The following is a 16,772-nucleotide window of genomic DNA, read 5'->3' on the forward strand; positions in this document are numbered from 1 at the left end:
TGTAAAAGCTTAATTGGCAATAAAGAAACGTGCTTCCAGTGTAGCGCTGTATTTTGTTGTGTATGAATTTGCTGATGAACAAATCTGTTTATTAAGTGTTAATCACACCACAGCCTGCTTTACGGTAAGTCTGCAATGAATAAATAGCGCCATCCATTGGTAGTTAAAAGTATTGTCCCATAATTGAAATTGAAATTATTATTTATATACATATACTGTAGGAATCGTTTTTTTAACTGTGTATCGCAGGTTTGATTTTTTTATTAAAACGGATTTCATATGAAAGTCACAAGTCTTGGAAACCCATACATTATTCAATTATTTTTGCTACTTTCAAAATTAATGTATATTTAATTGTTTTACCCGACCCATAGGTCAATCTTAAATATGAGAATGTTCAGCTAATTGATTAATTTATCAAGCTCTTTCCATCAAACAAAAGCCGAAGAAACACACAAATACACATTTGATAATAATTCATAATTATTACTAACACATGTATTCACTATGAATCCAGTTTACTAAATGTTGTCCAAATAATACTTGGGCCTATGAGGCTCTGTTCAATCCTGTGCCATGTAGCACATTTGAATCTCCTAGCTTCTAACTAAAATGAGGTAATTCTCATTAGGAAACATGCTGTGCACAAGTTTTTCCTGATATGATATACTTTGGGTGTTGTGGGATGTCCATAATGATTGATAGTCAGTTAAATGAATCCTCCAGTTAATCCTGTGAAACAGCTGAGGTGGTGATAAAGCATCTAGTTATGTCAATCATTATTGGTCTGTAAAGTTCACACAGTACCTATTAAACTGCTAATGTGGCTAGGGAGCCCCATACAGCCTGTCCGGGACTGATAAGACAGAAATCCCCGAGCTCAACTTTCACAGGGTTCTACTGGCCCAAAAGCCCCTGTGCAATAACATGGGTGGGCTGATTAAGAAGGGTCAACCTCACTTAATAGTTCAACTATCTGCATTATGATAGAAATAGAACGAAGGCAATCTTGCAGAGTTTACAAACATTTGCTTAGGGCTGGAATACACTACATGATTTTTATTCTGACAGTACAGTAGGCATCACTTGCTGACTTCGTAAATTACTGAGAAAAACAGGACATCAGATCAAACATGTTTGATTTCCTTTAACTGGATGGAAATATGGTCTGAAGCAGACAAAAAAAAATCATCTGTGTTCATCATACACGACACAGTTTTCACTTGAAATCTGTCAAATCAAATCTGGTGTCCAAATATATATATATATATATATATATATATATATATATATATATGTATATATATATATATATATATATATATATATATATATATATATGTATATATATATATATATATATATATGTGTATATATATATATATATATATATATATATATGTATATATATATATATATATATTTGAGAATATATAAATAAATATATATATATATATATATATAAATGTCTGTCTTTTTCTCCTCACAGATGAACTTAAATCAATATTTCAAGTGCATTTATTTATTTATTGCTATATTTAGTAGGATAATGTACCATCATCAAGCAGTCTGTCTTTATAAATATAATGTTGATAAATATGATAATTGGATATTTCTTGTGCCAGTCCACATCTAGGCCATATTTACATCAGTATACTTTACAGCTTGGTCTCTAAGCACAAGACCTCTTCCGTGGAGGATCCACACGCTCTGATGTTCTCAAACTCTCGGGAAATCTCAAGGAGAGTTTTGCCTTTTGTTTCAGGAAGGATGAAGAAGACGTAGAGAGCGGCTATCAGACAAACGCAGGAGAAGAGAACAAAGCTTAGAGACTTCAGAGCGGCCTGCAGAAACATGGATGAGAACGTGGCCTTTTGTTAAAGTGAGACGACAGACTGCAGAGCAGTTTCATAGGAGCAGTGAAAAGGTGTGCTGAAAGCCTGCTATTACACATTGTTCAAGATGAAGACATATAATAGGGCACACATGAAATAATTATTCTGTATTTTATGAGGGCGTAAAATAAAGAGAAGAAAAAATTTGAGAGATTCACAATACAGTCATAGTCATTGCTTTATATTTTCAAAACCTTATAACATAAACCAATAATGACATTTACTGATGCTGCATTTGTGGAGAACGGGCTCACTATATATTTTAGCATCATTAAAGTTTATAAAGTGGCTGAATCCACAAACATTGCTTTATGTTTAAAGACATGTGGGTCATTCTGTGTCAAATCAACCAAATTTCAGAAACTTCCCCAACTAAATTTTTAGATTTTGTCAATATTTATCCTGAGGAAAGCCAAAATGTAATGGATGTATATTACTGAGTAATTCACTATTGTGGACAGGGTTGAAAATGGCAGTTTTCACGTATGATTCAGAGCCAAGTTACAGGGTGGTAAAATAACTTTTTTTTTTTTGCACAGAGATTGGTAGGTCTATTAGTAAAATCTGTTGATTTTAACAATATTTCTTGAACTATAATTTGCCAGTAATGACCCTTTTCAGGTTTTTTCAAGTTTGCATGCCTGTTACTCAAGAAGTAACTCAAGAAGAAGTTGAAGCCTATGGTTAAATTTTAGAGATGTCTGAATCTCAATATGGCTCCAGGAGTGATTTTTTTTAAACTGTACATATTATATTCAGTGGTCAAAAACCGAATGTGTGTCAATTTGCATACATATTTTTTTTTCTTTTAAAGAGGAGAGTCTGAAAAACAAATTATGTTGTTTCCCTCTATCAAAACAATTTTCATAAATATTATTTTCCCACTTTTGCATGTATTAAAGATATCTCGATTTTAGATTCTGATTCTTAATTTGCTTTTCTTTTGGAGTCATCGTTTTCAAGGCCCTGTGTAGTTCAGTCCCATACGGGGATCTCAGTGCGGCTCCATGTCCACATTGTTGTGGTCGAAAACCAGATGTTTGCATACAGCTGATGCTTATTGTATTTGAAAAGGATTGCCTTAAGAATTATGAAGATGCCAAAAGAAAAGTTCGTTAAGACCCAAAATCTATATGGGCAAGTCTCAGGTCAGAAATTTTTATTATTTATTAGATTAGATGTTATTAGATGTATTATCTTTAATACATCATGAGTTACAGCCATGTCAAAATTTGGAGAAAAATTTCCAACAGATTTACCATTAGACCTACCAATCTATTTTTTTATCCCAGGTAATTTTGGCTTTGAATCTAAGGTGAAAATTTCCATTTCGGCCCCCCTCTACAAAATAGTGGATTACTCCGCAAATATACTTACATTACATTTAATATTTTGCCTTTCTTCAATATAGATGTTTATCTTTCTTCAAAACAATTTGGACAAAATCAAAAATATGAGCCAGGGACCACTGGTTGAGTAGAGATGAAACGACCCACATTTTTTTAATGGTATTGGTATGGTGAAGGACTTACAATAAGGAATGGGAAGATGAATCCAAACATTGTGAATAGCAGCCAGCGCAGGAAGCCGATAAACACAAATGCAGCCGGGCGGTATGACTGGATGAAGATCTCGTTGGCGAGTGATGGGGTTATTGCAGCTGTTCAGATCAAACTGGTTTGAGTTGTTGGCACTGGCTAGTCAGTTTATAATTAATGTAGTATGTGCTTATAATAAGCAATATAAATGTTGTCGAATGCTGTTGTTTTGAACACAGCAGCATTATTGCAAGAGCAGTATTGCTTATACAACAGGAAGTAAATATAGTGAAAATGATCACATTATATAAATTCCGCAGGCAAAAAAAAGAACGACAGAAATAATGAAAATTGACAGAACAAGTGTGTCCGCACTGTTTGGACATATTGCTAGTTACTTTATTTCAACCAACGAAAGTAGAAAATCAGCTGTCAAACAAATCAAGCAACAGAGATTTTAAATGCATTTTTAAAAGAAACAATGTTTCTAAATGAAGGAGTTAGGGGAATGATTCAGTGTTTTAATCATTAACACTTTAATTCCTGAATGAATCAGCAATTTTGAAAGGAGTGATGCAAACAATAATTCCCAGTGCTTTAGGAGCTAATCACACAGAATTTTTTTTTATGTGGTGCAGCGGAATAAATAAATAAATAAATAAAAAGGTGTAGAGATGCATAAAATTAGAACTTCTTTTAACATTATGCTTTGTTTCTATAAAGGCATGTTGTGCATGAGAAGCTGCAAAATACCATGCACAATGGTGAAATGTTCTTATACCACATATTTACATAGAAAGCAATGGAAATGAATTTCAAAAAAGCCCCTTATGTGCTGTTATTGTTGCTTTTGGAGTGCCTTGTGATCAATCAGATTTGAGGATAGAAACTAAATGTTGTAGAAATATTTCAATAGTTTACCTGGGCCTCCCCCAAAGAAAATAAAGAACAGGAAAATCAGGATGACAGTGATGTATGGAATCACAGAGCTGTAGTCCTGCAGACGAAACCGAGATAAGGTAATAAAGTTCTGTTTTGATCGCTGTGAGCTGTTAAATGATATAGATTCACTCACCTTTAGGTACATTGTGACAGTGATTAATACCATAATGGCTGACATTCCCCCAAACCCTCGCCACATCAAGGCTCTCCTCCCTACACGCTCAATAAACAGCCCCTACACATGCACACATTGGCCCCATAGATGATTTCTGCAGTTCCTCCATGACAAATTATGCCAGTTTGATTTCAGATTTTAATGTGAAACTTACTTACACAGGTTATGGAGATGAGGACTTCTGATGCTCCTATGCCCAGAGTGACATAACGGATCTTGTCCACTGGAATACCCGCTTCCAAAAAGATGCTGAAAGAGAATACGGTGATCTGTGCGCAAGAATGGTAAAAGATCACATTATTTAGTATATACGTTGCTCTGTAAGGATCTCTTTTTGACAACACAGTGACATAAGACACATTTCTATTTAGAAGCATAATTTGGTGTATTGACAATAAATGCTAAATTGTTTACAGCAGAGGTTCCGCCGAACTGGATGCATCCGTTTATGACCAGCATGGAAAGGACCTGCCAGTGCAGGTGCTTGTCTCTCAGCAGATCCAGCACACTCTTGTTACACTGCTCTCCAATGACTGCCTGTTCTGCTAACATCTCCTCTATCTCCAATTTATAATCGCCTGGTCCCCACAGACACTGCAGTGCTGCCGATCAAAACGTCAATATGTGATTTAACACGAAAGACGATTGCAATGACATACAGAGGTTGATCAGTTAAATGTAATGCACCTTTTCTGCACTGTTTGATGTTGCCTTTCTCTATCAGAACATATCGTGGAGCATCAGGGAAGAATGGCAAGATTGCCAGCTGGACCACACAAAAAAACGCTGAGATGCATAGAAGAATGTTCCAGCACTCTTCACGGCCAAGAATTTCCCTGTGAAAAAAAATTAGAAACTTAACTCAATATCAAAAGATTCATTTCCTGAAGCCAGATCAATTAAAGACAGATGAATCAAACATTAATGGTGGCATGAAACGAAAATTCACCACACTACTGGTCAAAAGTTTTGAATTTTTTTTTTTTTCAAAAAAAGTTTTTGAAATACAGTTAACAATGCAGAAAATTATACAATTAAAAATTATTGTTTAATGTAATGATGTATTCCTGTGATATCAAAGGTGAAGTTTCAGTCTTCGGTATCACATGATCCCTCTGAAATCATTCTAATATGCTGATTTTATACTTGTTTGTCGTCAGTTATTTTCGGTGCTCAATCATTAATAATTATTCTTACTGTTATCAATGTTTTTGGTAATTAATATATTTGTAAAAATCATATTAAAAAAAATAATAAAATATAATATAACTTTTCTTTGATGAAACGTTAAAAGAACAGTATTTAATTAAAACATAAATATTTTGTAATATTATAAATGTCTTAACTATCACTTTGGTCAATTTATTTTTGTCCCTGCTAAATAAAGTATTACTTTTTTAAATATCTTACCCCAGACATTTAAATGGTAGCATATCACGTTCTCCACAAAAAATATTAAGCCTGTTTCCAACATTGATAATAATAGGAAATCTTTATTATTAGACTTTTGACCAAACTTTTGACTGGTGGTGTATTTATCTAAAGCATGTTAATGCTAATACTGTAAACATTTCATTAATAGCGTGAACTGTTTTTTTTTTTTTTTTTTGACCGTGTAATCTAATCAAAGAACTCAGCTCTCCTAGTGAAAGACTGTATGCTGGACGTCTGAATAAAACCTGCCCTTTTCATATAACTGACTGCAAGCTTGATTCAGATGTCCTATCAATTCAATGCCCAAGCTTTAATACTTAATTATTACCTGAGGCCAACAAATTGTCCTAATAGTTTACCAAGGGACATAAAGGTAGTGACTGTGACGGTCACCATGCCTCGGATTTTTTTCGGTGAACTCTCACCAAGGTAGATGGTATGTACATTCAAACCCAACCCTTTGAACAAAGAGCAAATCACATCTTATATATATAATAACATCATATATATATATAATTTTTTTACAGTCTAATGCACATACCTGCTCCGAATCCAAATAGGAAGCGTGCTACAAGTATCAACTCGAATGAGTATGTAGGTTTGCTAATATACATGATTACTGCGGGCACAACTGCTATAGCACTATTCAACAGCATGGCTCCTTTTCTGCAAGAAGAATATATACAGTTAATGAACATCCATTTTTGTTGTGAAAACATTTAAAGGAAGAGTAGGGAAAGCAAACGAGGATGGGTGAGATTAACCTTCCCAGGTGACTGGTTAAGTGTCTGACAGTAATTGAGCCAATGAGACCTCCTAAAGCGTATAGAGCCACCACAGTGGACCAGATAAAGGTGACGGTCTTCTCTCCTGGAACATCCCCGTAATGATACGTCCAGCTGCTGTTAATAAAGCTCTGAATGTACTGTGGAAAAAAACAGACAACAGTGGATTGATTCATAACATAACCTGCTTTCTTAATATAATAACAGGGAAAGAATAAATACAAATTCAAGTGCGCACTGGAGATGGAGAGCTTATTGCTGTGAGATGAAATCCATTTTGAAAAGATCCTCCCAATCCCACCACAATGATAAAGATAAGTGCTTTCCCAGCGACCTGAAATTACAGTCACACTGTTCATTTACAACATGTTTAACATTTCAAGTCAATACTTCTGATATTTCGCATTAAATCAGCACAGAGGGGGGTTCTCTTGATCTAGATTGACACAGAGTCGTATTTTGAGTGAATGAGTAAACTTTGGTTAAGAGTTTAACTGTGTGCTTGGTTAAAAGATATAAAGAAAATATATAGGTTGAGACATATTATCCTGCAATATACTTAGCTTTACCATTATGGTTATTTTGTTGAAATATAATGAGACAACAATTCTTTAATTCTTCTATATGAATTCAGATTTCATCTAATTTTAAAGATCTGGCGATATAATTAAACAACAAGTTCCTACCAGTTCCTGCAACACGCTCTTCATGCTTTTCTTCTTGTATCTTCTTGTGTCCATGAAGCTCCACTGCTTCTCTTCAATAAATACAGTGTCATCTCTGTTAGGCATTTTGATTAATTTTTGACACCGGAATGACTCGTCACATTTTGTCTTTTAAAAGCATGCTGTCTATTTATGTATCTGCATTTGTCAGATAAAAAAAAAAAAAAAAAAAAAATTATATATATATATATATATATATATATATATATATATATATATATATATATATATATATATATTTTTTTTTTTTTTTTTTTTTTGATACTATCATTTTGTGTGACTAAATTTGATTAAAAATACATTTTAATTGAAATACTTGATTAAGAAAATAAATACATGATCAAAATCTTATGAATTTGATGTAAGTAGCTTAAGTTAATATAGATAGAAAGAAACAAATAAATAAAAAAATTACCGTTAAAAAAATTAAGTAGGCCTATTTCATTGAATAGATACAAATTTCTTAATTTGATTTTCCCAGTATTCATTTTAACAGTTTGAACTGGTTCTTTCTAGAAGATTATATGTATATATAGACATTTTAGGATAATCATATTTGAGGTCCGTGGCATTAAAGATTGAAAACCCCAATATGACATACAACCAGATGAGGGCAGTGTTATTATTTTTGTTACGTTGTTTTCTCTTTGTTAGACTGTCTTTTCCCTGCGTTGATGTCTCGAGCAAGAGGAAGTGAATTTACACTTTTTTTTTTTGTTTAGATTTCCCCGTAGTCATCATTGTCGCTCCCAGGCTAAACCTAGACTCCCGTCCTCCTCTGGATCTCTTTTAACTCTGCAAAAATGCCTTTGGAAAACCTGGAGGAAGAGGGTTTACCTAAAAACCCCAATCTGAGAATAGCTCAGTTGAAGTTTTTACTGACTCTGAATGATCACAGACAGGATGCTAAAGTGAAGAGCGAGCTGATGGACGCCATCAAACTCAACAGTGAGTTCATTCACTCACACATGCTGCTCGTTTAGCAGATATATGTCAGCGTTACTCTAACGTTACCACTGCAGTAACGTGATATGCACGAGCTTTGTAACTTCCCAGCCTCTTGAGGGTTAGTTAGCTGACTGGCTGAACCAAGTAACGTTAGCACGCTAGCTCATTAGCTGCTAATGTGTTTGGTTGTTTTCATCTACACATTTCGTCTTCTTGCACTTTTGAATGTCCATTGTTAGTTTTCTTAATTGCTTTATTATAATATAGCGTAAACCAGGAACCGCTGTCACAGTTTTCGTTTATTCTTGAAAACAGTGTTGAGTAGGTTACTCAAAAAAAACAATTAATTACTAGTTACTAATTACATCTTCTCAATATTACTGTGACTTGCCTCAAAATACTCCTAATTACTGTTTATCAATACGTAATAAAGTAGTAGTTACGTTTAAGATTTGGGTAGGGTTAATAAGGTCTTGCAGAATAAGACCCCAATATGTGCTCTTTAAGTAATAATAAACAGCCAATATCCCAGTTATATTATTGCTAACAAGTTAATAATGAGAATTGGACACTGAAGTGTTGCCAATATTAATTCACCAAAGTATTTAAAGTGAGAAGGGTACATAAACACCAAACATTTTAAGGTTAAACTTTAAATTTTGATCTTAGATCCACTATTGTATTGTATTTATTCATTTCTACACTGTATTAAATTCAATTACATGAGTAGTAACTGTAATTAAATTACAGAATAATCCCTTACTTTACATTTTCAAGGGAAAAGTAAATTACAGTAACTAATATATTTGTAATTAGTTACACCCAACTCAGCTTGAGAGTAATTCAAACCGTAGAGTCTAGATTACAAAAATAGGTTCAAATAGGTAAAATTGAGATTCTCTCGAATCTAATTAGATCTAAGTGAAACACCTCAAATGTGTATGTAACTATGTTGTGATTGTGTTTTGTAGATATGTCCCCGTACTATGAAGCCCTGTGTAAAGAGCTGAAATGGCCGGTGGACACGGATCTGTTGAGTAAGATGAAGAAAGCAAATGAGGATGAACTGAAAAGGCTGGATGATGTTTTGGAAGATGCTGAGAAGAACCAGGGAGAGAGTGAGATCAGAGATGCCATGATGGCCAAAGCTGAATATCTCATCCGCATCGGTGACAAGGTGTGAATTCAATCACGCTAAAAAATAAATCGTTTTTGAAAGTCATCTCTTATGCTCACCATGACTGCATTTATTTGTTAGAAATACAGTAAAACAGTAATATTGTGAAATGTGTAAAACTTGAATTTAATAAATAAAATGAATAAAAAATGAATTTTAACAGCAATACTCCAGTCTTCAGTGTCTTCACTGGTGCTTAAAAAAATAATTTTAATATGCTGATTTGGTGCTCAAGAAATATTTATAATCGAAGTTGAAAACAGTTAATATTTATAATGCTTAATACTTTGTGAAAAGCAGGTTACAGAAGGTTTCTTTGATGTATAGAAAGTTCAAAAGAACAGCATTTGTTTGATAAAGAAGTCTCCTTAACACTTAATTACATTCTTCAATCTTACTGATCCCAAACATTTTGAAACCAAAAAGATTTTGAATGGTGATTATATATTTTTAAGATATATATATTTGATTTTCTGCTTTTTATCTGTTTAGCTTCTTACACACACATTTTATCCTTATACCCATTGATAATATTTCTGTCTTTCGTTTAGGAAGGGGCCCTGACCGCCTTCAGGAAGACCTATGACAAGACTGTGGCTCTTGGTCATCGCTTAGACATTGTTTTCTACCTGCTGAGGATTGGCCTGTTTTATATGGACAATGACCTCATCACCCGCAACACTGAGAAAGCCAAAAGGTACAGACTTGTTTATTTAACAAATGCATGTCACCCTCGAATGTTGGCCTGACACTTGAACTCTGCATGAATGAACAGTTTGATTGAAGAAGGTGGTGACTGGGACCGGAGGAATCGTCTGAAGGTGTATCAGGGCCTCTACTGCGTGGCCATTCGGGATTTCAAGCAGGCAGCGGAGCTCTTTCTGGATACGGTCTCCACATTCACCTCATATGAGCTTATGGACTACAAGACGTTCGTCACGTACACTGTGTATGTGTGTATGATCGCTCTCAAGAGGCCGGACCTGAGAGAGAAGGTGATCTGTCTAGCCTAAAAAACAGTATATGTACAATACTTTTCAAAGGTTAGAAGTTTTTTTGTTTGTTTTGGGAAAATAAATTAATTGTCTTATTCAATAAGGATACATAAAATTGATCAGAAGAGACAGTAAAGATAATGTTGCTAAAGATCAGGTTGAACTGAATTGCTGTACAGTCGTGGCCAAAAGTTTTGAGAATTACATAAATATTAGTTTTCAAAAAGTTTGCTGCTAAACTGCTTTTAGATCTTTGTTTCAGTTGTTTCTGTGATGTACTGAAATATAATTACAAGCACTTCATACGTTTCAAAGGCTTTTATCGACAATTACATGACATTTATGCATTGAGTAAGTATTTGCAGTGTTGGCCCTTCTTTTTCAGGACCTCTGCAGTTCGACTGGGCATGCTCTCAATCAACTTCTGGGCCAAATCCTGACTGATAGCAACCCATTCTTTCATAATCACTTCTTGGAGTTTGTCAGAATTATTGGGTTTTTGTTTGTCCACCCGCCTCTTGAGGATTGACCACAAGTTCTCAATGGGATTAAGATCTGGGGAGTTTCCAGGCCATGGACCCAAAATTTCAACATTCTGGTCCCCGAGCCACTTAGTTATCACTTTTGCCTTATGGCACGGTGCTCCATCGTGCTGGAAAATGCATTGTTCTTCACCAAACTGTTGTTGGATTGTTGGAAGAAGTTGCTGTTGGAGGGTGTTTTGGTACCATTCTTTATTCATGGCTGTGTTTTTGGGCAGAATTGTGAGTGAGCCCACTCCCTTGGATGAGAAGCAACCCCACACATGAATGGTGTCAGGATGCTTTACTGTTGGCATGACACAGGACTGATGGTAGCGCTCACCTTTTCTTCTCCGGACAAGCCTTTTTCCAGATGCCCCAAACAATCGGAAAGGGGCTTCATCGGAGAATATGACTTAGCCCCAGTCCTCAGCAGTCCATTCACTATACTTTCTGCAGAAGATCAATCTGTCCCTGATGTTTTTTTTGGAGAGAATTGGCTTCTTTGCTGCCCTTCTTGACACCAGGCCATCTTCCAAAAGTCTTCGCCTCCCTGTGCGTGCAGATGCGCTCACACCTGCCTGCTGCCATTCCTGAGCAAGCTCTGCACTGGTGGCACTCCGATCCCGCAGCTGAATCCTCTTTAGGAGACGATCCTGGCGCTTGCTGGACTTTCTTGGATGCCCTGAAGCCTTCTTTACTAGAATTGAACCTCTTTCCTTGAAGTTCTTGATGATCCTATAAATTGTTGATTTAGGTGCAATCTTAGTAGCCACAATATCCTTGCCTGTGAAGCCATTTTTATGCAGCGCAATGATGGCTGCACGCGTTTTTTTGCAGGTCACCATGGTTAACAATGGAAGAACAATGATTTCAAGCATCACCCTCCTTTTAACATGTCAAGTCTGCCATTCTAACCCAATCAGCCTGACATAATGATCTCCAGCCTTGTGCTAGTCAACATGCTCACCTGAGTTAACAAGACGATTACTGAAATTATCTCAGCAGGACCTTTAATGACAGCAATGAAATGCAGTGGAAAGGTTTTTTTTGGGATTAAGTTAATTTTCATGGCAAAGAAGGACTATGCAATTCATCTGACCACTCTTCATAACATTGAGTATATGCAAATTGCTATTATAAAAACTTAAGCAGCAACTTTTCCAATTTCCAATATTTATGTAATTCTCAACTTTTGGCCACGACTGTACTTTCTATTCATCAAAGAATCCTAATTTAAAAATAATAAGCAGGACCTGTTTCAACAGTTCAATAAATGTGTCTTGAGCACCAAATCTGCAAATTAGAATGATGTCCGCAGGAATAAATTACATTTGAAAACATTAAAATCAAGATTTATTTTAAATTCGGAAAGAAAAAAAAATCACAATATTGCTGTTTTTACATTTATTTAAAAATGCAGCTTTAGTGAGCATGAGACCTCTTTAGAAATATGAAAATAATAATAATAATCATGCAGACCTTCAGAATTTATTAAAATAATTAAATAAGCATGTCATGTTAATGTCATGATTTTAGACCAATCATTAGAAAGCACACTGAAACAATTAAAAAGTTAACTTTGACAGACCTAAATATACATATTTTACAGTGTCTCCTCATTAAGGTATAAGGATGCAGGACCAGTTTGAAAACTCCTGCTTTATCCAATCCTATTTATAAGTTTATATTTAATGCATTTAATGCAGACACTCTTATCCAGAGCAACACAAAGAGCTTTAGCTTGTTCGAACATTGCAAGTGTGAAATTCAGAAAGTTGTCTGCTAGGAAAGGACTTCCTGTATATGTGTTATATAAAATAATTAACCTTATAAAAACAATTAAATAGTAATAACCTTATGCATGAAATGATGAAATCTCTGGTCGTCTCTCAGGTAATTAAAGGTGCTGAGATCTTGGAGGTGCTACACAGTTTACCTGCTGTCCGTCAGTACCTCTTCTCTCTCTACGAGTGCCGTTATTCTGTATTCTTTCAGTCATTAGGTAAGTGAAATATTGGCAGTGCAGACTTTAAAGAACGATTGAGGAAAATGTTATTGCTTAACAAGCCACGTTCTGTTTTAAGATTAATGTTGTTATTTATTTGCCATGTTTGTTGAAAGTGCTTCTCTAAGTCTGCTGGTCTGTTATTGTTTAAAATGTTTTGGACTAAGAGGTTCCATGTTTCTTGTCTTTAGCTCGAGTGGAACAGGAGATGAAGCAAGACTGGTTGTTTGCTCCTCATTACCGTTACTATGTCCGAGAGATGCGAATCCTGGCCTACAGCCAGCTCCTGGAATCCTACCGCTCTCTCACGCTGGGATACATGGCCGAAGCGTTTGGAGTCAGCACAGAGTTCATCGACCAGTACGCTCCCGTGGTCAAATATACAACTATGTAAACGGTCATTATTTTGTGCTTACTTTGGTCTTTTTCTTTCCCAAGGGAGTTGTCGCGATTTATCGCTGCAGGACGTTTACATTGCAAGATCGACAAAGTCAATGAGATTGTGGAAACCAACAGGTGAGGACCAGTCATTTAAATCTCTGTTGGAGCTATAGTTAGCCAAATGCATTTCTTTTCTTTTTTTCCTACAGACCTGATAGTAAGAACTGGCAGTACCAGGAAACCATAAAGAAGGGTGATCTCCTGCTGAACAGAGTGCAGAAGCTGTCCAGAGTGATCAACATGTAGTCAACAGGCATATGACGTCTGATCGATACTCATCTTTTCTTGTGAACGGGACTTGTTTTATGTACAGAATATAATAAAACTGAATTGGAGGAAACATTTGAGTTTTTCTTTGGTGTGTGAGCAACTGGGGGGAAAAAAACTGAGGCAGAGACATTTTTCTTATAAATAACTGTATAAATTATTTTTTCTTTTTTATATATTTACAGAAACTTGTTACAAAACAAATATACTATACAATCTTTCTTTAAATATGAAGTAAATCTACCCTACTGTTTGTTCATGAATTACATAGCAGCTAACACACAAAAGTCCAGCTGATCAAATTAATTTTTGAATATGTATACAAAAAAGACAAAGAAAAAAAAATTCAAAATATACACACTTGTACATTTTATATGTAGAGGCTTCTTCCCCAAAAAGCAAACTGCGTTTATCATCTTTGATTCACATTCCAGATCTGTGGCGATTAATCAAACAGCTTCACAAAGCTTTCATCGTCTGAAAACAGTGGAGTTACAATTTCAAGGTAAACAGTACATGTGTCTGCCTAAAACACTGGTTGAAATCACCGACTTGGCCACAAAAATATCTATCCCTCTCGCTTTGAAAATTTCTAATATCAAAAGTAGTCATAAAAGAATACAAGGGACAGCTAAGATGCTTTTCTCACGTCAGTCAAGTAAGTGTTACTCTGCCATGCATTTCATCAATCAGTTTCCGCTCTAATTGAAAGGGAAAAGGGCGATGTGTGAGATTCCTAGGCAGGTATAAAAACTATTTTAACACTTAAATAACATTCAAGTACTGTGAAAAGTATACATGAAATAAAAAGCTCTCCCTTAACAACAGTCGATGAGAAACTAATTCAGGCACTTTCTCTCTTTTTTTTTTGTCAGTGTTAAAAGCAAATGAATAAGTAATTAAAAAGCAGTGTATCCAATTACAAAGTTTGGCAACAGTGGTGCACAATTTGCACTGTACAACTGTATGGTTTCCTCACCCAGTTAGAAAAGTCCTAAAAAATACATCAGCCAGCCAGAAATCTTTTCCACAGTTAAACGGGCCATTTTAATCACATTCTCTGACCATGAGGGAAAAGAAGCACTACTGACACCTAGAAAACAATATAGTGTACGGTGGATGATTTTTCCACTACTGTGGCAACAATCTGTCGGGGAACTCGGCATGCGACTAACAAGAAGCTGTGTTTGGATAGTGGCGTATTGCATTATCAACTTGGCAGTGAACCACTTCTAATAACCTTAGAATGTTTCCGTTTACTAAATAAATAATAATGATCTCAATTGTACCAAAAATCATTTACGAAAATGCTTGTGCAAAAATACATCTCCATATGTACAATTCTTTAACAAAATATGTATTCTCAAATAGGGATACTTCAATATTTGAATTCGGTTTCGTGTACGAAAAAGCCGAAGGGGAAAAAAATACACAAGAAAAAAACAAACAAAACATGCTCTACTTCTCAGCAACCATTGCTGACTGACATCAGTGGAGTTCAGTAATTTACAGGAGTTTTAAAGAGAAGCCTCAACTTACACAACAAAATCCACCTCAAGATCTCTTATGAAGATTAATGAGCCAAAGAAGGATCTATTGCGTTTAAGTTGACAGACCCACAGTGGAAATGAGATTTAAATCAGAATGACTAGCTACTAACCTCTTTAGGGGCACAAAGAAAAAAAAGCTTGTGTGGGATCAATGCAGGAACGTTCAGTCGCAGTATAAGGTAGTGGTTATTGGATGAGATGGTGCTGGCCAGACTACTGTTCACAGTATTGAGTCGTGTTGATGTCTACTCCATTGCTGAGATGATAGTGTGTCTGTCATGTTGGTCTATGGCTCAACGTCAATTAGCCACGAGCCCCTTTCTGAGACTGAAACGATATCATGCCTAAGGCATCTTCACCAGGAAATTCTCCTACAATCATGTGAGCGAGACTGCAGATTTGAGTACATTAAGATTACAGCACGTTTCTTTAGTGCTACGGTGGGTAACTGGAGGAGATGAAGCATCACCTGCCGTCTCTCATTTTGCTCTGACACGAGCAATTTTTGCATGTGCTAAAAGGTTCACTGAATCGAGCCCTTAATGTACCTAAAATATCGGTGTTGTCCAAGGCATGGTTTTAAAGAGGATTACAGTGTTTTCTGGAGCTTCAAGAGACGACTGTTGCTCAGGATTCAGTAAAGACATGCTAGGCTAATCAACAAAAAAAACTAGTGCTTTCGAGCTAATACAAGGTGTTCAGAGTTTGATTTAGGGGTTGGATTTTTCTGTAAAAAAGACATTGCAATAAATCATCCTAAAAGAACTTTCTTTTAGCTTATCTGAAATAAGTCTGAAGTCCAAAAAAAATCCCCTTGAAATAAAACAAAATCTAATTGAACACTTTTCAAAAATAAATGGAAAATGGTATATGATAAATTTTTTGTTCTGTTTGCTATACATCTGCTAACCTGTAAACAAAATTTGGTCTTAAAAAATGTCTAGTTTGCATAATCTTTAAGTTTAGGTTGCTCATTTTGAAACTCCACTCCTGTCATGTCTATCTGCAGTGAGTTTAGCTCAATCTAATACAGCCTTCCAGTGAGAGATCATGTGTATGACTAACTTAAGTTGACTGTGTGTCTAACTTTAGGGATGTTCCTCTCCTGTACACTTCCTCCAAGGCTGAGTAGGATTACAGTTTCCAGTATGTCCAGTATGTTCTCGTATGTCCACACCTTCAAGCTAACATACTGAAGAATATCAGTAAAGCCACTCATCTTGTTCACGTCACACATCTGTCCTATGCTTGGTAGTGTTGGCGAGGATACGCACCAGCTCAAATCTGTACCTGTTCTGACCCCAGCGCAAGTGCTCAGGCTGGGCAGCTCATGCTCTACGCAGCAGGCTTTGTACCCAATGGTGCCTCATG

The 16,772-nt window shown here is 35.6% G+C and overlaps 2 protein-coding genes across 2 annotated transcripts; one reads left to right on the top strand and one right to left on the bottom strand.

Moving 5' to 3' along the window:
• Positions 1-1,481: 1,481 nt before the first annotated feature.
• Positions 1,482-7,524, bottom strand: slc2a9l1 (solute carrier family 2 member 9, like 1). Its single transcript, XM_059537662.1, has 12 exons — positions 7,456-7,524; positions 7,008-7,103; positions 6,749-6,909; positions 6,526-6,650; positions 6,313-6,442; positions 5,238-5,386; positions 4,965-5,152; positions 4,709-4,819; positions 4,509-4,610; positions 4,355-4,430; positions 3,428-3,555; positions 1,482-1,844 (listed from the first exon to the last, which is right to left on the bottom strand). Exons 1-12 carry the CDS (start codon positions 7,507-7,509, stop codon positions 1,659-1,661), a joined length of 1,506 nt encoding a protein of 501 aa, XP_059393645.1. The 5' UTR covers positions 7,510-7,524; the 3' UTR covers positions 1,482-1,658.
• Positions 7,525-8,191: 667 nt separating this feature from the next.
• On the top strand, positions 8,192-13,924 carry psmd6 (proteasome 26S subunit, non-ATPase 6). The gene is made up of 8 exons (XM_059538244.1): positions 8,192-8,442; positions 9,414-9,619; positions 10,171-10,316; positions 10,395-10,614; positions 13,032-13,140; positions 13,335-13,503; positions 13,582-13,659; positions 13,734-13,924. The coding sequence occupies exons 1-8, from the start codon at positions 8,298-8,300 to the stop codon at positions 13,828-13,830; spliced, it is 1,170 nt and encodes a 389-aa protein (XP_059394227.1). The 5' UTR covers positions 8,192-8,297; the 3' UTR covers positions 13,831-13,924.
• The last annotated feature ends 2,848 nt before the right edge of the window (positions 13,925-16,772 follow it).

This window comes from Carassius carassius, chromosome 44 (genome assembly GCF_963082965.1).
Source record: "Carassius carassius chromosome 44, fCarCar2.1, whole genome shotgun sequence".
Taxonomy (NCBI): Eukaryota; Metazoa; Chordata; class Actinopteri; order Cypriniformes; family Cyprinidae; genus Carassius; species Carassius carassius.

Excerpts from the sequence above, each read along its gene's own strand:
- slc2a9l1 (XM_059537662.1), bottom strand. The coding sequence starts at position 7,509 with ATGGACACAAGAAGATACAAGAAGAAAAGCATGAAGAGCGTGTTGCAG. Across the intron at positions 5,387-6,312 it reads GGACAATTTGTTGGCCTCAG|GGAAATTCTTGGCCGTGAAG; the intron begins GTAATAATTAAG and ends TTTTTTTCACAG. Across the intron at positions 3,556-4,354 it reads TTTCTTTGGGGGAGGCCCAG|CTGCAATAACCCCATCACTC; the intron begins GTAAACTATTGA and ends TGATCTGAACAG.
- psmd6 (XM_059538244.1), top strand. The coding sequence starts at position 8,298 with ATGCCTTTGGAAAACCTGGAGGAAGAGGGTTTACCTAAAAACCCCAAT. Across the intron at positions 10,317-10,394 it reads AACACTGAGAAAGCCAAAAG|TTTGATTGAAGAAGGTGGTG; the intron begins GTACAGACTTGT and ends ATGAATGAACAG. Across the intron at positions 13,660-13,733 it reads GAGATTGTGGAAACCAACAG|ACCTGATAGTAAGAACTGGC; the intron begins GTGAGGACCAGT and ends TTTTTCCTACAG.